The 21,820-nt window shown below is 44.7% G+C and overlaps 1 protein-coding gene across 2 annotated transcripts; it reads left to right on the top strand.

Annotated features, from left to right (window-relative positions):
- The first annotated feature begins 38 nt into the window (after positions 1-38).
- On the top strand, positions 39-21,351 carry LOC124388471 (proton channel OTOP3-like). 2 transcript variants are annotated; one of them, XM_046853128.1, is made up of 8 exons: positions 39-119; positions 613-1,440; positions 5,166-5,302; positions 6,431-6,489; positions 16,848-16,975; positions 18,061-18,830; positions 19,204-19,317; positions 20,766-21,351. In XM_046853128.1, the coding sequence occupies exons 2-8, from the start codon at positions 1,074-1,076 to the stop codon at positions 20,934-20,936; spliced, it is 1,746 nt and encodes a 581-aa protein (XP_046709084.1). In that variant the 5' UTR covers positions 39-119; positions 613-1,073; the 3' UTR covers positions 20,937-21,351. The 2 variants fall into 2 exon arrangements, with proteins under 2 accessions (XP_046709084.1, XP_046709083.1); XM_046853127.1 differs by lacking the exon at positions 39-119 and having other exon boundaries at positions 141-1,440.
- The last annotated feature ends 469 nt before the right edge of the window (positions 21,352-21,820 follow it).

Below are 21,820 nucleotides of genomic sequence, written 5' to 3'. Positions count from 1 at the left end.
GAACAGTGTAAGATGAAATGAGGCTACTGGAGAAGGATGAGCATCGCCGTGGAGGCAAGAGCTGTTAATCAGGACACGTTATTGGCTGAATTCCAAACGGCTTCCTATTGGACAACGAGGTACGATAAATCACCGTGGAGCAAATTCCTGGTTCTATGTACTAATGCAGAATTCTAGAGTGTGGTTTGTCAGAAGATGTTGGTCTAGAAATCAATCTATAATAGCAACTATAATATATAATTATATAATTAATAATACTATAATATTGCAGTTTTTATTATTATGATAATTATTAAAGAACTCGTTCATGTAATATGTTATTGTTTCTATAGCAACAATTTTGTTCAGTCACAACACCGGTATTTTAATGAAGTTTTCTGTAAGGAGACACTTATTATCATGATTCTCCAGTGTCAGCGCTTTGTAACAGCTAAATCTTCAGGACAGACGAGTTTATTGACTTTCTTCAGGGTTCAGGACCACGCTTCAGATAATTAAATAGATAAAATACTTCTGTCATTATATTCACTCAACCTGTGTGTCCTTCACACTCGTCCCAGGTGTTTACACTTCATTAATCCTTTTCCTCTACGCTGTTTGTTTTGCCCCAAGGTGAATAACAGGCATCAAACATTGACTTTCTGATAAGATACCACGTGTTCACTGAGGAACTCCAGATTCTTAGGAAACATCTAGAACCCCAGTTGACATGTCTGAGCATGTCTCAGCGACACGGAGAGCGTATGAGCGACTTCTCAGGCCAAAAACTCAGGTGAAAAGTGCAGGTCTGGAAATCGGCTTCATTCTTTAATAAATTACAATCTGCGAGTTACATATCAGCTCACAGGAGAGAGTGCATATCAGAGCAGAACATTTCCCTGCCTTACTTTCAGCGTGCAGACACACCCAGTCTAATACTAGCGTGAGTCAACACACACACACACACACACACACACACACACACACACAATGGCACTTTTTCCTCCTCTGTATAGAGTAAGGTAAAGACACATGAACTGATACGGATGGATAAATATAAATATAAATAAGTAGATAAAGACATAAACAAACAAATGCAGGTTGAAACAAGAGAAACCGAGGAACTGCAGATGGATTCCTATGTAAAGAGTTTGGAAAACAACACAAAGGACTCGGACGATGGACCTGACAGAGACGAAGGAGCCGTGCTGCTGTGGGTTCCCTCCGGACGCAGACTCATTTCTGGACTCTTAGGGATAAACGTGCTGCTCCTGGGAGCGGCCCTGGTCGCCGGAGACACTCTGACCCCTGAAGGACTTCAGCATCACGAGCCAGAGGTTTTCCTGCTGCTGATGATGGGGTTCAGTGTGGGGTGGATGCTGTGGTACCTGCTGTGGTCACGACGGCAACCTGGAGCTCCACCACACACCGATCACCACGCGGGGGGTGCTACGGTCACGGGTAAGAAAACACACACACACGCGCACACACACACACACACACACACACACAGATACAGCCATTTTGTGTGTTATTGTTTGAATCATTCTACCATCACAAACACAAGGGAGGAGGAGAAATGGAGGAGGAAGAGTTTGGATAAAAAAACACTATTTTCTGAAGCTAATTAAATTCAAGACCAAGTCAAAACAGAGACCAGAGTGTGTCAAGAACAAGTCTTGTGCACAAGTATGTGTTTATACAAAGACATGACCAAGACCAAGGCAGAGCGAGAACGAGTCCAGAACAAGACCAGACCCGCACTCATACACCTGATATACTGAGAAATGATAATGAAGTAATAATCAAACATCATTGCAGTGGTGAATTTTACTGTATGTGTACGAATTTTGGATTTTATCAGCAAACAACTGTAAATACCCAAAATGTATTAAGTTTATTGATGACTGGTTTTTCCTTTTTTTTCTATGTAACACTCCGTATTGTAACAGTTTTGAGCAGGTTTTGGATGAAATACTGTACAAGTCACTCTGTCATGTTTTTGTTTATATTTGAGGAACCTGCTTACAAATAATATACCTGAAAATTAAATGTGTGTGAAAGGAATCCTGAAGCTACATGTCTCCATTCCACACTTAAACACAGTGCAGTTCCGTCTGGACTGCGGCTTATTGGAAGCGACTTTACCGTACAACAAGATGATGAGCCGAAGCGCACGTCTGAGTTCTGTACGTGTTATTTGGACAACAAACAGACGCCTGGAGTGATATTTATCATGGAACCACCTGCCCAGTCACCACACCTCAATCCTACTGAACTGCTCTGAGATGAAGAAGAACATCTCCAACTGGTGAAGAACATCTCTGGAGAGTTTAAAAGAGACACAGCTAAATATTTCAGCTGAACGTTTGGAGAAATTGTGTAAAACCATTCTTCATGCTAAAGGAGTATTTTTACTGAAAGTACAGTGGAACATCTGGATATTTGTAGATTTGTTTGTTCAAATATTTAGACAGTTACATGCATTATAAAACAGATTTAGAAATAAGTTACAGACTGCATTTCAGGTTAAACGTTTTGTTTGTATTCACCAGAGATGGAAAGATTCATAAAACATTTTACTCAAGTCAAAAAACTGTTACTTCAATGAAATTTGACTTAATATGACAAGTACAAGTAAAGTTAGCAGTCTATAAATCTACTGAAAATTAGTTCTTTATTTTAAACATTAGTGGGACAAAAAGATATATAGTGAGGAAAATAAGTATTTGAACACTCTGCTATTTTGCAAGTTCTCCCACTTAGAAATCATGGAGGGGTCTGAAATTGTCATCGTAGGTGCATGTCCACTGTGAGAGATATAATCTAAAAAAAAAAATCCAGAAATCACAATATATGATTTTGTAACTATTTATTTGTATGATACAGCTGCAAATAAGTATTTGAACACCTGAGAAAGTCAATGTTAATATTTGGTACAGTAGCCTTTGTGTGCAATTACAGAGGTCAAACGTTTCCTGTAGTTTTTCACCAGGTTTGCACACACTGCAGGAGGGATTTTGGCCCACTCCTCCACACAGATCTTCTCTAGATCAGTCAGGTTTCTGGCCTGTCGCTGAGAAACACGGAGTTTGAGCTCCCTCCAAAGATTCTCTATTGGGTTTAGGTCTGGAGACTGGCTAGGCCACACCAGAACCTTGATATGCTTCTTACAGAGCCACTCCTTGGTTATCCTGGCTGTGTGCTTCGGTCATTGTCATGTTGGAAGACCCAGCCTCGACCCATCTTCAATGCTCTAACTGAGGGAAGGAGGTTGTTCCCAAAATCTCGCAATACATGGCCCCGGTCATCCTCTCCTTAATACAGTGCAGTCGCCTGTCCCATGTGCAGAAAAACACCCCAAAGCATGATGCTACCACCCCATGCTTCACAGTAGGGATGGTGTTCTTGGATGGTACTCATCATTCTTCTTCCTCCAAACACGTTTAGTGGAATTATGACCCAAAAGTTCTATTTTGGTCTCATCTGACCACATGACTTTCTCCCATGACTACTCTGGATCATCCAAATGGTCATTGGCAAACTTAAGACATGCCTGGACATGTGCTGGTTTAAGCAGGGGAACCTTCCGTGCCATGCATGATTTCAAACCATGACGTCTTAGTGTATTACCAACAGTAACCTTGGAAACGGTGGTCCCAGCTCTTTTCAGGTCATTGACCAGCTCCTCCCGTGTAGTTCTGGGCTGATTTCTCACCTTCCTTAGGATCATTGAGACCCCACGAGGTGAGATCTTGCATGGAGCCCCAGTCCGAGGGAGATTGTTAGTCATGTTTAGCTTCTTCCATTTTCTAATGATTGCTCCAACAGTGGACCTTTTTTCACCAAGCTGCTTGGCAATTTCCCCGTAGCCCTTTCCAGCCTTGTGGAGGTGTACAATTTTGTCTCTAGTGTCTTTCTCCAAACGATCATTGATGATTAAATATTAGGATATGATCAGAAGGTTGTGAGTTGTGATTATAATTTGCTCTGGATGAAGGTGTCTGTCTAATATTATAAATGTAAATGTAAAATGATGCCGTGCTGATGATGATGTAGCTCTTAAATAACATTGGAAACACTAGAACTGTTTGTACAGCAGGCAGGAAATGCTGTCATGTGTCTCAGATCACAGATTTTCCTCATCGCTCTCGCCTCTGATTTGTTCATGAGAGATTACTGGATTTCTAAAAGGGTTTCACAAATAATAGAATATAATTGAGTGGAATGTGCAGATGTTCTGGGTGAGAGAAATGGAGGTAAAATATAATTAGATAATTAGAAATATTAAACAATCGGAAATATTCATGAAGGAAACAGTTTCTCATGCACTTTAGTGGATTGATGAAGAATTAAGCAAAGTGAGTGAAATCTGAACGTGACTTGCGGTTGAACCAGGTTTTCCAGTTGCCAGTGTTTACATAGCGGTGGAGTTCAGCAGAGTCAAGAATAATCAGTTTATATGGACAATAGAGCATTTTTTCCCAAACGAATACAAACAAAATGGTTTTCATGGTGATCAATTTCATCACTAAATTCCTCATGGCCAAACTTTTTTGTTTCCTGTACATGTGTGTATTTGACTGTGTTTTCCTGCATAATATCCACTTTCACAATTGAGAAAAAATGTTTATTTTGTAGAAGAGGGTGGAGTTTGTGTGAGCTGAAGGTCATGTGATGCTTTCGGTTTTTGTTTTTTGGGCCCTAAAATAAGCTCCACCTCCAAACCTGAATGCAACTCTGAAACCTGAAACCTGCTACCTTTTCTTAAAAAAATTATTATTTGTTTTGGAAAAAGTTTCTTTGTTGCTGTTAGGAGGTTTGGCTGGAATAGTGCAATTCACCTGACAGGCAGCAGGTGGCAGTAAACATCACAAACTGCTCCTTTATTGCAAAGTACAGTGTATAACTGTTATGAAATACTGTATTAAATTACATGATAAAAATCATAGTGTTTTAATTACAACTTTTTTGAATAAAGGGAAAGTTTGCTTTCTCTAAAAATTATAAAATGTACTATAAATCTAAAATCCAGGAATTTAAAAACCTTTCAAATTTCCACAGAGGTGCAGATAAGTGCTCTTTTTCCCAGTGAGAAATTGTGTGTGAATTTACAGTGCACTAGAGTACAGTATTATCTTAACTGTGTGTGTGTGTGTGTGTGTGTGTGTGTGTGTGTGTGTCAGTGGTGCTCATGCTGTTTGCAGGATTAAGTCTGTTGCTGTGTCTGTTCATGATGGCGTATAATGGTATGATGGCAAAATGCCGGCCGTTAGCTAAAGTACTTCTGCCCTTCATCCAGACTCCTTTCCTCATCCTGCAGGTGAGCAACACACACACACACATACATACACATACACACACACATATATATACAGTGGAACCTCGGGTTACGAATGCCCCGGCATACGTATAATTCAGGTTACGAATCGCAGTTCATCAAAATTTTTGCCCCTGGTTACGAACAATATATCGGGATACGAACGTCGCTCACCAAAAAATCGCAGGCAAGTTGGTTGTTTTTGCTCTATCCACGCAGCTCGTCACATCAGTTAGCGTCCTGTGTCCCTAGCGAGAGCATCGTGTTACTTATCCGCTTGAACTTTTCCCGGCAGCAGCGTAACAACTTGTTAGTTGATGCTCGTGGAATGATGAGATGGACAACATTAGCCGATGCATAACCACTTTACTTGTTTTTATGAAGATAGATTAGCAGGGTTACAGTCTTTTCCAGTACAATACCCATAATGAATTTCACTCTGGACTTCAATACCAACTGATAGTAGCCTTAAAGAAACAGCTCTCATTTTCCTCTAATGCAACAATTGTCTCAGCGTTAGTGTTAATAACACTGTCTTTAATATTCTATAATATAATATATAATAATATATAAATAATATAATATAATAAGATTCTCCTTCCAAACAATAACTCTCCTCCTCCCCTTCTACGAACGCCGTCTCCTGCAGCGAGTCTTCTCAAAGGAAAGTACCGGTAAAGATCTTTTCCTCTTTGTATGTTTTATGTGGTATGATTTTAATATAACATGTTAAAAGTAAATAATATTAGTGAATATTGGCTTTATTTTTATTTAAGTAATATTTTGGTTGTCCAGAACGAATTACCGAAATTTCTGTTCATTATTATGGGGAAATTTGTATCGGGATACGAACTTTTCAGGTTACGAATAAAGTACCGGAACGAATTAAATTGTAACCCGAGGTTCCACTGTATATATATATATATATATATATATATATATATATATATATATATATATATATATAGCTCTTATATAGCTCCTGGTTCATTACTTTAATCCTGGTCCAGACAGTGTATATTATATCAACTTGAACTATATATCATAGTAAGCACATTTTTACTATGTAGACTTTTAACATTAACTTTAATTGTATTTTCAAGTGTTCTCCTTGTCCTCTTGTTCCTGTAGACTTACCTGCTCTGGTCTCATTCTAAAGATTGCATCCACAAACACAAAGTCATCAACAGGTACCTGCTCTTTCACTTCCTTCTCCACCTCCATGCAAACTTCTTACTTTTCAACCAGGGACATGAGTTTCTGTTCCCTTAAAGGGAATGCAATGCTTTGGGTAAGTGCCCAAGTGTTTACGATCTGAAATAATGGAGTGAGGCGAGCACCAGCTTCTGTTTGTTCATGAAGCGCTCTGTGTGTTGATTTGTCTGTCAATTGTTTGTCAGGAAAAAAAACAATATCCTGGGAGCGGAGCGGTTCCATGTCGGGGTCACCCGTTTTTTCCAGACCTGCTCACTAAGGTGTCATGGTCATAGGCAAAGCCCATTCAGCCCCTATTTTATGCTGTTTTTACACATCATGGGGAGGAAAGTGCACATGTATGCGATGCTGCGGGTTAAAGTGATCTCTCTCCCAGGATCGTCTCCTCCCTCAAGACCCCGACATTACCCGCGAAAACCTTGGGTAATATGTCAGCGCTTACGACTTGGCAGGTCAAGCCGAGCTCTGCGTCCCTGCACACCATGTTGGTCCTGCAGGTGTATCAGGCTGAACTGCTGCATTAACTGGATGTGGGAGGTGCCCCAGATGGCCAGTTCACGAGCTTCGCTGAATGGCGGACCTGGCTCTCAGAGCCACTAAAGAGACTTCTATGGCCATTGACCGGTCCATGGCCACCCTTGTCTCGACAAAGAGGCACCTCTGGCTCAATCTCACGGCAATGTCCAATAAGGATAGGGCCGTGCTGCTGGATGCCCCACTCACTCTGTATAAACTCACTCAGTAAGAAACAGGTGGCGGAGTTCCAGCAGTACCTTCCACGCCACTCTCATGGGGTTGCTCAGTGGCCGCATCCCCAACCCTAACCTACAACCTCCCATCGGGGGAGCGTCAAGACTTGCACTCCCCCTGTCAGGGACCTGTATACTGTTTCGACTGGGTTCTTTCCACTTTGGTGGGAACCGAGCAGGCTCACGAGAAGTAAACACTGCCCTGAGGATTGGGGCCATTGAGGTGCTCCCTCCATCAGAACGAGAGTCTGGGTTTTACAGCTGGTACTTCATAGTTCCCAAAAAGGACAGCGGGTTGCGTCCTATTTTTGAGCTACGTCAGCTGAACCACACACTCGTGAGACTTAGGTTCAGGATGCTGACCCTCAAGCAGGTCGTGTCTTAAATCAGATCTGAGAAATGGTCTGTCACGGTAGATCTAAAGCATGTGTACTTTCATGTATCCATCCTACCTTCTCACAGGAAGTTCCTGGGGTTCGATTTCGGAGCTGAAGCTTACCAGTATGGGGTTCCTCCGTTTGGCCTTGCCCTCTTACCCTGCTCCTTCACAAAATTTGTTGATGCATCCATAATTATTGGCCATTTGTTGATATTAGCTAGATCAGAGCAGTTAGCGGCCCGCCATCAAGATGTTGTTCTCACTCACATGAAGGTTTTGGGGTTTTAATTGAAAAGTGTGCTTTCTCCATTACAGAAAACCACCTATCTTGGCTTCATATGAGATTAGATTACTTTGCGCATGCAGCTTTCCCCTGCACGCATTGTGGCCAAGCAGTTCCAGTTATCCCAGTGGTTAGTGCTGGCTCAGGACTCATGGGTTCTCACGGAAGGGCAATGCCCTCCATACGATCCGAGTCACGTGGTGATGCCTTTGTGCCTTAGATGTTTGGAGAGATCCCGGGTTCCTGTTTTAGGGCCCTGTGTTGGGAGTTCCCGGTCATTGTGTAATGCTAATGACGGATGCGTCCCTCACGGGGTGGGGAGCGGTCATGAGTGGTCGCCCTGCCCATGGTCTATGGGAGGGGCCCCATCTACTTTGGCACATCAATTGCCTAGAGATTCAACTTGATTCAATTAATTTTTATTTGTATAGCGCTTTGACCAATAAACATTGTCTCAGAGCAGCTTTACACAGATAATGTGGTAAATAAAAGTGAATATGTTCTTTATAGAATAGAATAGCCTTTATTTGTCACATATACATTACAGCACAGTGAAATTTGTTCTTCGCATATCCCAGCTTGCTTAGAAGCTGGGGTCAGAGCGCAGGGTTGGGCTTTGCTCAAGGGCCCAAGAGTGGAAGCTTGGCGATACCGGGGCTTGAACCCCCGACCTTCCGATCGGTAACCCAGCGCCTTAACCGCTGGAGCTACCACTCCCCAAGTAAGTTTGTCCCTGATGAGCAAGCCCATACCCAGCATGCATTGTGCAGAGCCCCGCCCCCATTTTGGCTACTCAGACCACATCTCTGTTATGCTAATTCAAGCATACAGACAGCTCGTCAGACGCTCTAAACCAGTTCTGAAACAGGTGAAAACCTGGCCAGCAGGAGCCACCTCTGCTCTTCAGGACTGTTTTGAGTGCACTGACTGGGAAATGTTTAATGATGCTGCAATCAACAGCGATTCCATTAACTTGGAGTAGTTCACATCATCAGTGACCAGCTACATCAGCAAGTGCATTGACAAGACCATCACTACACGCTCCAACCAGATGCCATGGATGACCGCAAAATTGCGTGTGTTAATGAAACAAAGAGACTCCGCCTTCAGAGCAGGGGACAAGATGGCTTTTAGTACAGCACCAGCCAAATTGTCCCGTGCCATCAAAGAGGCGAAGAGCACACACCAAGAGAATCCACGGCCACTTCGAGGACAGCGGAAACACCTGTCGCATGTAGCAGGGCATCCAGGCGATCACGAACTACAAGACAACTTCACCTGCTTGTGACCATGACACCTCCCTAACAGATTCGCTAAACGAATTGCTATGCATGGATTGAGGTACAGAATAACGTGGAGGCGAGGAAGACCACCCCCCCTCCCAATGACTAGGTGCTCTGTCTAACCACGGCTGAAGTGAGGAAAACTCTATGCAGAGTTAACCGACAGAATTCTGCTGGACCAGACAACATTCCTGGCAGCGTGCCTCAAAACAACGACCATCGTTTATGTGCCGAAAAGTAATCTACAGTCTCCTGCCTCAATGACTATGGTCCCGTCGCACTTACACCCATTGTGATAAAGTACTTCGGGAGGCTTGTCATGAGGCACATCAAAACCCAGCTTCCACCCTCACTGGACCACATGCAGTTTGCATATAGAGCCTGCTGAGCCTGAACACCTCCCTCTGTAGCTGGATTCTGGACTTTCTGACTGGGAGACCTCAGTCAGGCTGGATCGGAAACAGCATCTCCAGCACCACCACACTAAGAACTGGGGCCCCTCAGGGCTATGTGCTCAGCCCACTGCTGTTCACTCTGCTGACTCATGACTGTGTAGCAATGCACAGCTCGAATCACATCATCAAGTTTTGTCATCAGGATTGAGTTTGTGTATATATACTTATTGTTCATAGTTTTTATTGTCCTCTGTATTGTATACAGTAGGTTCACTGATGCTATTTTGTGTTATGTGTATTTGTCCCACACTGTCTTGTGTTGTCTGTCTGCACTTTTTTTTGTCTGCACTGTTTGCACTCGGTTGCACTCAATGCACTTTATGTAACTTTAAGTTGTGTGTTGTAGCTCCATGTTGTTTAGTGAAGCACCAGGGTTCTGGAGGAACGTTGTCTCATTTTCACTGTGTACCACTGTGGTGTAGGGTAGAAATGACAATAAAAGCAACTTGACTTGATATATATTTACACACAGTATCTCACAAAAGTAAATTAAAACATTTCAGAAACTATTTTAGTATCTTCTTAAGTAACAATACTATAGAAATAAAACATATTTTAGAGGAGTCAATGTGCAGTTTGTATATCAATATAGATTTACTGTCCTCTGAAAAAACTAATCATACAGCTATTATTGTCAAAAAAACTGGCAACAAAAGTAAATGCACCCTAAGTGATAACAGCTGTACATCATGTAAACATGCAAATTAGAATTGTTGCTCTCCACAAAGATGCAGAGGCTGTTAGAAGATCAGTAAGACCATTAAACTGAGTTACATTGCAGTGGTCAGGGTCATAGAGAGGTTTTCCATAATGGGCTACACTCGGAACAGACCTCGCAAGGGTCCATTAAAGATGTCGAGTCCTCGTGCTGTGAGACAGGTGCAGAAGCTGCTTCATAAAACAGACACATGAGAGCTGCAGCATTGCTTTAGAGGTTGCAGGAGCAGTAGGTCCACTAATCAGTGCTCAGACCGTATGCCGCACACTGCAACAAGTCGGTTTGCAGGTTGTCGTCCCAGAAGGAGCCTCTCCTGAAGCTGCTTACAAGAAAACCCTCAAACGGTTTGCTGTAGATGACCCATCCAAGAGCCTGTGTCCTGTGGTTTGATGAGGCTAAAATAAACTTGTTTAGCTCAGATGGTGTCCAGCATGTGTGGTGACACCCTGGTGAGGAGAAACAAGAAAATTGTGTCTTATCTACAAGCTTGGTGGTGGTAGCATCATGGGATGATCCAAGATGGCGGCGCGGCAGTAGCGGCAGTAGCTCGCAGCGGCCTCTCCGGATCCAAAATGGTGCTTTCACCATATTTAGCCCGACCTTCCACAATACATGGACACCAGAGTCAGCTGTGTTCATGTGTACGACCACCAGACACTGCTACGGTACAGGCATCATGCAACCAACAATCTGCATGATGATCTTATCAACAACCTTCGCGACCTCGGCTTGCTGCGACCTCGGCCACATAGACCAGGCCCCAGCCCTCGGTGTTACCTGATGCGGTGGCGGAGAGGAGACCTCAGCGCTGTTCGAGGAAGCGAGCGCGGCAAACGGGCGGGTGTCCGTGCTAGGCTAAATGCTAACCCTAGCCGGCCGGCTCTCCCGTCCATTTTCTTTCAACGTCTGCTCCTGGATAATAAACTGGACTACATCCGACTCCAGCAAACCACACGGCGAGAGTTTAGAGACTGTTGCGTCTTTGTTTTCACGGAGACGTGGCTCAGCGACAGAGTTCCGGACGCCGCCATCCAGCTAGACGCTAACCGTGTTTCGAGCCGACAGAAACACAGCTCTGTGCGGTAAGACTCGCGGTGGTGGCGTGTGTGTTTATATCAACACGGAATGGTGTAAGAACTCTGTGCTTGTTTCATGTTACTGCTCATCGCTAGTGGAGTTTGTGACTGTTAGATGCAGACCTTTTATTTACCACGGAATTCACCACAGTTTACATCGTCGGTGTACATTCCTCCCAGTGCTAATGCTAAGAGGCACTGAGTGAACTCTACGGCGCTATTAGCGACCTGCAGAATGCTCACCCGACGGATTGTTTATTATCGCCGGAGATTTCAACCATGCGAATCTCAAGACTGTGCTTCCTAAACTCCATCAGCATGTGGACTTTGCAACGAGAGGAGCGAACACGCTGGATCTTGTTTACACAAACATCCCGGCGCGTATCGTGCGGAGCCCCGCCCCATCTCGGATACTCAGACCACTGCTCTGTTATGTTGATTCCAGCATACAGACCGCTCATCAGACGCCTAAACCGGTTCTGAAACAGGTGAAAACCTGGCCAGAAGGAGCTACTTCTGCTCTTCAGGACTGTTTTGAGTGCACTGACTGGGACATGTTTAGAGAGGCTGCAACCACGGCGATTCCATCAACTTGGAAGAGTACACATCATCAGTGACCTGCTACATCAGCAAGTGCGTTGACGATGTGACCATCTCCAAGTCCATCACTACACGCTCCAATCAGAAGCCGTGGATGACTGCAAATGTGCGTGCGCTGTTGAAACAAAGAGACTCTGCCTTCAGAACAGGGGACAAGGCGGCCTTAAAACAGCAAGGGCCAAACTGTCTCGTGCTATCAGAGAGGCAAAGCGCGCGAAGAAAATCCACGACCACTTCCAGGACAGTGGAGACACTCGGCGCATGTGGCAGGGCATCCAGGTGATCACGAATTACAAGACCACATCACCTGCTTGTGACCGTGACGCCTCCCTCCCAGATGCGCTGAACGACTTCTACGCCCGGTTTGAGGTACAGAACAACGTGGTGGCGAGGAAGACCATCCCTCCTCCCACTGACCAGGTGCTCTGTCTAACCACAGCTGAAGTGAGGAAAACTCTATGCAGAGTTAACCCACGGAAGTCTGCTGGACCTGACAACATTCCTGGCAGGGTGCTCAGAGAATGTGCAGAACAACTAGCAGATGTCTTCACTGACATCTTCAACATCTCCCTGAGCAGTAACGTTGTTCCCACGTGCCTCAAGACAACGACCATCGTTCCTGTGCCAAAGAAATCGACTGTCTCCTGCCTCAATGACTATCGTCCCGTCGCGCTCACTCCCATCGTGATGAAGTGCTTGAGAGGCTTGTCATGAGGCACATCAAGACACAGCTTCCACCCTCCCTGGACCCAATGCAGTTTGCGTATCGTCCAAACCGTTCCACGGACGCTGCGACCTCGGCCACATAGACCAGGCCCCAGCCCTCGGTGTTACCTGATGCGGTGGCGGAGAGGAGACCTCAGCGCTGTTCGAGGAAGCGGGCGGCAAACGGGCGGGTGTCCGTGCTAGGCTAAATGCTAACCCTAGCCGGCCGGCTCTCCCGTCCATTTTCTTTCAACGTCTGCTCCTGGATAATAAACTGGACTACATCCGACTCCAGCAAACCACACGGCGAGAGTTTAGAGACTGTTGCGTCTTTGTTTTCACGGAGACGTGGCTCAGCGACAGAGTTCCGGACGCCGCCATCCAGCTAGACGCGCTAACCGTGTTTCGAGCCGACAGAAACACAGCTCTGTGCGGTAAGACTCGCGGTGGTGGCGTGTGTGTTTATATCAACACGGAATGGTGTAAGAACTCTGTGCTTGTTTCATGTTACTGCTCATCGCTAGTGGAGTTTGTGACTGTTAGATGCAGACCTTTTATTTACCACGGAATTCACCACAGTTTACATCGTCGGTGTACATTCCTCCCAGTGCTAATGCTAAGAGGCACTGAGTGAACTCTACGGCGCTATTAGCGACCTGCAGAATGCTCACCCGACGGATTGTTTATTATCGCCGGAGATTTCAACCATGCGAATCTCAAGACTGTGCTTCCTAAACTCCATCAGCATGTGGACTTTGCAACGAGAGGAGCGAACACGCTGGATCTTGTTTACACAAACATCCCGGCGCGTATCGTGCGGAGCCCCGCCCCCATCTCGGATACTCAGACCACTGCTCTGTTATGTTGATTCCAGCATACAGACCGCTCATCAGACGCTCTAAACCGGTTCTGAAACAGGTGAAAACCTGGCCAGAAGGAGCTACTTCTGCTCTTCAGGACTGTTTTGAGTGCACTGACTGGGACATGTTTAGAGAGGCTGCAACCTCGGCGATTCCATCAACTTGGAAGAGTACACATCATCAGTGACCTGCTACATCAGCAAGTGCGTTGACGATGTGACCATCTCCAAGTCCATCACTACACGCTCCAATCAGAAGCCGTGGATGACTGCAAATGTGCGTGCGCTGTTGAAACAAAGAGACTCTGCCTTCAGAACAGGGGACAAGGCGGCCTTAAAACAGCAAGGGCCAAACTGTCTCGTGCTATCAGAGAGGCAAAGCGCGCGAAGAAAATCCACGACCACTTCCAGGACAGTGGAGACACTCGGCGCATGTGGCAGGGCATCCAGGTGATCACGAATTACAAGACCACATCACCTGCTTGTGACCGTGACGCCTCCCTCCCAGATGCGCTGAACGACTTCTACGCCCGGTTTGAGGTACAGAACAACGTGGTGGCGAGGAAGACCATCCCTCCTCCCACTGACCAGGTGCTCTGTCTAACCACAGCTGAAGTGAGGAAAACTCTATGCAGAGTTAACCCACGGAAGGCTGCTGGACCTGACAACATTCCTGGCAGGGTGCTCAGAGAATGTGCAGAACAACTAGCAGATGTCTTCACTGACATCTTCAACATCTCCCTGAGCAGTAACGTTGTTCCCACGTGCCTCAAGACAACGACTATCGTTCCTGTGCCAAAGAAATCGACTGTCTCCTGCCTCAATGACTATCGTCCCGTCGCGCTCACTCCCATCGTGATGAAGTGCTTGAGAGGCTTGTCATGAGGCACATCAAGACACAGCTTCCACCCTCCCTGGACCCAATGCAGTTTGCGTATCGTCCAAACCGTTCCACGGACGATGCCATCTCCACAACCCTTCATCTGGCCCTCACCCACCTGGATAACAAGGACTCATATGTACGAATGCTGTTCATTGATTTCAGCTCAGCATTCAACACAATCATTCCTCAGCACCTGATCGAGAAGCTGAACCTTCTGGGCCTGAACACCTCTCTCTGCAACTGGATCCTGGATTTCCTGACTGGGAGACCTCAGGCAGTCCGGATCGGGAACAGCATCTCCAGCACCACCACACTGAGCACTGGAGCCCCTCAGGCTGTGTGCTCAGTCCACTGCTGTTCACTCTGCTGACTCACGACTGTGCACCAACGCACAGCTCAAATCATATCATCAAGTTCGCTGATGACACGACCGTGGTGGGTCTAATCAGCAGGAACGATGAGTCAGCATATAGAGAAGAGGTGAAACGGTTAACTGCCTGGTGTGGAGCAAACAACCTGTCTCTGAACGTGGACAAAACGAAAGAGATGGTTGTGGACTTCAGGAGAGCTCAGAGCGACCAATCTCCACTGATTATCGATGGATCCTCTGTGGAGATCGTCAAGAGCACCAAATTCCTTGGTGTTCATCTGGCGGACAACCTCACCTGGTCACTTAACACCAGCTCCATCACCAAGAAAGCCCAGCAGCGTCTATACTTTCTGAGAAGGCTGAGGAAAGCCCACCTCCTCCCCCATCCTGTCCATGTTCTACAGAGGGACCATTGAGAGCATCCTGAGCAGCTGCATCACTGCCTGGTTTGGGAATTGCACCGTCTCGGATCGCAAGACCCTACAGAGGATAGTGAGGACAGCTGAGAAGATCATCGGAGTCTCTCTCCCCTCTATCATGGACATTTACACCACACGCTGCATCCGCAAAGCACACAGCATTGTGGACGATCACACACACCCGTCACACGCATACTTCACCCTCCTACCATCAGGAAAACGGTTCCGAAGCATTCGGGCCGTCACAACAAGACTGTGTAACAGTTTCTTCCACAAGCCATCAGGCTTCTCAACACAGAACTGAACAGAACTCACACACACTCACACACACTCACTTACACACGCACACACACACACACTCACTGTGTGTTACTGTTACTGAACTGAACTGTACAACCTGGACTAAACACATTCATCACTCATCTCGATCCACTCCATCACCATTTATATATTTATTATTATTTATACTATATTCAGTACAATGTTTATATTCAGTACAATGTTTACATGCTGTTTTTGCACCTTTTATACTACAGTATAATGTTTACATGCTGTCTTTGCACCTCCTTGCTGCTGTTTTTGCACTACATTGCTCTGTTCTGTTTGTATTTTCTCCTGGGTATAGTTTTTACATTCACCTCACACAGTACTGTATATGTAAGTATACAGTAGGTTTACTAGTCGGCGCTATACTTGGTTTTTGTCTTTTGTCTTGTCTTGTGTTGTCTGTCTGCACTCTGTCTGTCTGTACTGTTCTTTTGTTTGCACTGTTTGCACCAGGCTGCACTCGATGCACTTTATGTTGTTTTGTTGTTTTGTGTAGCACCAGGGTTCCGGAGGAACGTTGTTTCGTTTTTACTGTGTACTGTGTACCACTGTGTATAGTAAAAATGACAATAAAAGCCACTTGACTTGACTTGACTTGTCTGCATGAGTGCTGCTGGTACTAGGGAGATACGTTTCATTGAGGGAAACATAGATTCCAACATGTACTGTAAGATCCTGAAGCAGAACATCATGCCCTCCCTTCAGAAACTGGTCTGTATGGCAGTTTTCCAACATAATACCCACCCCAAATAGGAGGAAGGTGAAGGTGAAGGTGAAATAGTAGCCAAGTATGTCTCCAGACTTGAACCCTACTGAGCACCTGTGGGGATCCTCAAGCAGAAGGTGGAGAAGCCCCGTGTGTCTAACATCCATTCCATGCCCAGGAGGATTAAAAAAGTGCTACATTGCAATGGTGCTCACACAATATTCACACTTTGGACACAGTTTTGACATGTTCACTGAGGGTGTACTCACTTTTGTTGGCAGTTATTTAGACAGTAATGGCGTTATTTTCAGAGGACAGTAAATCTGTACTTTTATAAAAACTGCACATTAATACTCAAAAAATAAATTTCATTTCTAGTATTGTCCCCCTGAGAAGATGCAATAAAATAGTTGTTGAAATGGTTTTTTTTTTTATTTCAGTCAAGAGAAGATCCTGCATTTACATTCTGTCATTAACCTCTCCTGGGTAATACCTCTTGGTTTTGTGTGTGTGTGTTACAGGACTGGGCTCATATTAATCCTGTGCACGGACATCCTGTTATGGCTAAATGCAGTAACAGAAGACACCATCCACATGGAGATAGAGCTGGAGAGACAATACAATGAGACCATCAGCGGAGTGAACACTGGTAAGTTATCAGAAGGTGTCAGTAGGTTAGAAGGTGTTGATGAATTCTGTAGAACAGCAGCTCTGATGGTAGTGCAGGTTTATATTAACACACTTTCTTTTATGCTATCATTTCCATAGCAGCAGCTCTTTCAGCGACACGTTTCTATAATGTTATAAAGGTGACATTTATTTATCAAAGGACTCTCCAGTGCCAGAGGTAAAACTGCAACTGTTTTCAAGTATCTTCAGGACAGATTGGTTTTACGCGTGTTAACATGACAATGCACTTAGAGCTCACTGCACACATTTCTGCATTTTACAACACAAGACAATGTTAGAATTATTTTGGGGGCAGAGCTATGAATCAAGTGACACGTGTCATTTAGAGTTTGTCTTTCATGAGCTTGTAGTGCCCTCTACTGTCATCTCTTGATATTGTCTCGCCATTTTTTTTTGTCCACAGCTTTATAGATTATATATAGATGTATAGATATATACACAAACTCAGGCTACACACACACACACACACACACACACACACACACACACACACACACACACACACACACATATGTATACACTCTAGGTAAAAGGTGGTTTGTGGACAAATGGACAACATCCCATTCCCATTAAGTCCCAATTTGCTGTGATAATAAACGCCACTCTTCTGGAAAGATGTTCCACTAGATTTTGTGGAGATTCATTCAGCTACAAGGGTGATAGTAAATTCAGTCAAGTTTATTTCTATTGCGCTTTTCACAACAGACATTGTCTCAAAGCAGCTTTACAGAATTTAAGAGTTAAAGTGAATGATCTGCATTTATCCCTGATGAGCAGCCTGTGGCAAGGAACAACTCCCTTAGATGTTATGAGGAAGAAACCTTGAAAGGAACCAGACTCAAAACCTCATTCTCAGAACCTCATCCTCATTTGGGTGACATCAAGAATGTGATTATAGTCTTCAAACACTAGAGAACACTGGAGAGTGAGAACTAATTTCATGAGAACCAGGAACCTGTCTGGTGTAAATATTATAGAGAGATGTCATTTAACATTTTTTATGGAACTTTGTTTATTGAAGTTTTATACGGTTGTTATTTAAAGGTGTTTCAGAAGATGACAGTGAGAACGCGACTGAGTGTGTGTGCAGAAGTCAGCCGGTGTGTGTGGCTCTGCGTAAAGGTTACCAGGTCCTGTACCCCTTCAACATGGAGTTCAGCCTGCTGGCTAGCTGCATGCTTTACGTCATGTGGAAGAACGTAGGGCGTCATGTGTTCGATGACTCCGGCCACGCCCAGAAGATCACATTGCGGATCGTACGAAGTGGTGGAATCCTGCTCGGGCTGATCTTTGGCTTGCTGGTGCTAATCTCAGGTGTTGTGGTCTTCCTGCTGTACCAGGTATGGGAAGGACAAAAGGAGCTGCGCCTGGATGCCTTCCGGATGTTTTACATGTTCCACATGTGTGTGATGCCCACCATGATTCTGTGCTCGCTAGCAGGAACACTCATGTACCGCTGGAAAGAGAGAAGAGGTCATATCCGACATAAAGGTCATGGCAAAGATAAAGGTAAAGAAGGCATTGATAAAAACCCGACTCGCAGCCTGGACATATTGCTGCTCCTGGGTGCAGGTCTCGGCCAGCTCTCGCTCTCATACTTCTCCCTGGTGGCTGTGTTGGCTCGCGGTACCGGGGGCATTCTTGGAAATTTACACCTGTTCTACTCACTGCTCAGCCTGCTGGAGCTCATTCTGCAAAACATCTTCATCATCCAGGGCCTGCACTCTCACACACACACTCATACACACTCACACACGTACTCAGTCAAGAAGGAGCTGGACGGAGAGAGCGCTGAACCCGAGGTCGTCTGTAAGGTCAGTTTCACCTTCACTCACATTTACATTGGCGCAGGAAGACATGAGTTCACACTTTCTTCATTTCACTTACTTTACTGTTTCACTACAGAGAGGAACATCTTCACTACAATCTCTGATGTTCACCTGAAATTCAGGAACATTTACAAGAATACTTTATCAGAAAAAAAGGAAGAAACATATACAGACAGACAGACAGACAGACAGACAGACAGACAGACAGACAGACAGATAGATAGATAGATAGATAGATAGATAGATAGATAGATAGACAGATGTCCAGACAACGAGAAAACAAAAGAAATAAATGATACCAATGGCAGTGATATGGTGGTGTTAATAGAGTGAGTGTGAACATGTCTGTGTGAAGCAGATGGTGAGGAGAGACGGAGAAGATTTAAACATATACCAGAAACCTGATGCTCACAGCTGGAGTAAAAAGATGATCCAGGAGATCTGTGCTTTCCTCATTCTCACTAATATCATGGTGAGAGAGAAAGAGAACAAGCTGCTGCTTTTATTACATGTATTTTTTTTTCCACACCCCCCTGTCCTCTAAATCTGTCTCTTTCACACCAACTACCTCCTCCTTGGTCTTCCTCTTTTCCTCCTTCCTGGTGTCTCCATCCTCAGCATTCTCCTACTGATATACCCCATGTTCCCCCTTTGCTCATGTCCAAACCATCTCAATCACACCTCCCTCACCTTGTCTCCAAAACGTCCTACATGCGCTGTCCCTCCAATAAACTAACTTCTAATCCTGTCCATCGTCATCACTCCCAATGAACATCTCAACATCTTCAGCTCTGCTACCTCCAGCTCCACCTTCTGTCTTTTACTCAATGCCACTGTCTCTAATCCATACAACATCTCAGGTCTCACCACAGTCCTATAAACCTTCCCTTTCACTCTCACAGATACTCTTCTATCACACATCTCTCCTGCTATCACTCTTCTCCACCCACTCCACCCTGCCTGCACTCATTTCTTCACTTCTCTAACACACTCTCCATTACTCTGCACTGTTGACCCCAGGTACCTGAACTCCTCCACCTTCTCCACCTCTTCTCCCTGCAACCGCACCCCTCCCCTGCCCTCCCTCTCATTCACACACATGTACTCTGTCTTTCTTCTACTGACTTTCATTCCCCTTCTCTCCAGCGTGTACCTCCACCTCTCCAGGATCTTCTCAACCTGCTCCCTACTCTCACCACAAATCACAATATCATCCGCAAACATCATAGTCCACAGAGACTCCTGTCTGACCTCGTCCTTCAACCTGTCCATCACCACTGCAAACAGGAAAGGGCTCAGAGCCGATCCTTGATGCAGTCCAACCTCCACCTTGAACCAGTCTGTCGTTCCTACTGCACACTTCACTGCCGTCACACTGTCCTCATACATGTCCTGCACCACCCTCACATACTTCTCTGACACACCAGACTTCCTCATACAGTACCACAACTTCTCTCTCCACCCTGTCGTACGCTTTCTCTAAATCCACAAATACACAATGCAACTCCTTCTGACCTTCTCTATACTTCTCCATCAACATTCTCAAAGCAAATAATGTGTCTGTGGTGCTCTTCCTCGGCATGAAACCATACTGTTGCTCACAGATGGTCACCTCTTCTCTCAGCCTGGCTTCCACTACTCTTTCCCATAACTTCATGGTGTGACTGATCAACTTTATTCCCCTTTTTGCTACAAATCCTTTTCTCCTTCCTCAGTGTCCAACTTCTCATACATATAAAAAATATTTAAAATATTAAAAGTTAGTTATATTCATTCATTTCTGCATAAATTTTAAGATTTTTTTTAACTAAATTGAAATTAAAATAATAATATAAATTAATTTTTTATTTATTAAATGAGAGAAAATTCAACCATGTGAAACACAGCCGTGTGTGTGTGTGTGTGTGTGTGTGTGTGTAGCTGTGGGTGATCCCAGCGTTCGGGGCCCACCCGGAGTTTGAGAGTGGAATGGGGAAGCAGTTCTTCGGCTTCTCGGTGTGGTTCGTGTTGGTGAATCTCGGCCAGCCGCTCACCGTCTTCTACAGGATGCACTCTGTAGGAACGCTGATGGAGCTACTCATTTCTGCATGAACAAACGCACACACACACACACACACACACACACACACACACACACACACACACACACACACACACACACACACACACACACACACACATATGCAATACATAGCATCACAGTTTGACAAATTTTACTGAATGATTTTCAGATTTTTGGGCAAATTTCATCTAAATGCACTTTCATCTCCTGAACTCAATCAATAAATCAATCATGTGATGCACACAGCAATTTCACTACACACACCTCATTCACACACACACACACACACACACACACACACACACACACACACACACACACACCTCATTCACATATTACAGAGGAATCTTTTCAGATGTTAATCCACATGTTTGGGTTTAATACTGGAAATGTACATATAATTTTAATTTATCAATATAAATAAAAGATTGTTCTAATACTGTTTGCATGAGTCTCTGAAATTAATTAAAATTCATTTTAATTTAAACGTCACCACAGGACTAGATTTCAGTATGTAATGTGTGTAAATATGGGCAAATGGAATGAAATAAATCTCCATTTGCGTTAAAACAAATCTGATGAATAGCTGTATGGAAATCAGCTGGTGTTTGGATGAGTAATCGAGAAGATAAGAGAAGTCTGTTCTTTTTGATTGTTTACAAGAAAGTACTTTATTTATCTAATTTATCTATTTTCCACAACATCACCTTCTAATTTCCCTTGTGCAGTAATACAGTGCCGCAGTGTTCTTCTGGAATGTGTCCTGGAAGTCTTCTTTTCGAGGCGTGTCAAGCACCTTCTGTGATTCGCACCGGATCTCCACAATGGTGCGGTGGCCTTTGAGCTGGATTTTCATCTTCGGGAAGAAGGTGAAGTCTGCAGGAGCCAAATCTGGCGAGTAGAGTGGGTGCGG

The sequence above is a fragment of the Silurus meridionalis genome, chromosome 7, assembly GCF_014805685.1.
Source record: "Silurus meridionalis isolate SWU-2019-XX chromosome 7, ASM1480568v1, whole genome shotgun sequence".
In the NCBI taxonomy this organism is placed as follows: domain Eukaryota; kingdom Metazoa; phylum Chordata; class Actinopteri; order Siluriformes; family Siluridae; genus Silurus; species Silurus meridionalis.
The sequence above is the reverse complement of the archived record's forward strand: the minus strand, read 5'-3'. Positions and strand labels throughout refer to the sequence as shown.

Excerpts from the sequence above, each read along its gene's own strand:
- LOC124388471 (XM_046853128.1), top strand. The coding sequence starts at position 1,074 with ATGCAGGTTGAAACAAGAGAAACCGAGGAACTGCAGATGGATTCCTAT. Across the intron at positions 6,490-16,847 it reads AAACACAAAGTCATCAACAG|GACTGGGCTCATATTAATCC; the intron begins GTACCTGCTCTT and ends TGTGTGTTACAG. Across the intron at positions 16,976-18,060 it reads CATCAGCGGAGTGAACACTG|GTGTTTCAGAAGATGACAGT; the intron begins GTAAGTTATCAG and ends TGTTATTTAAAG.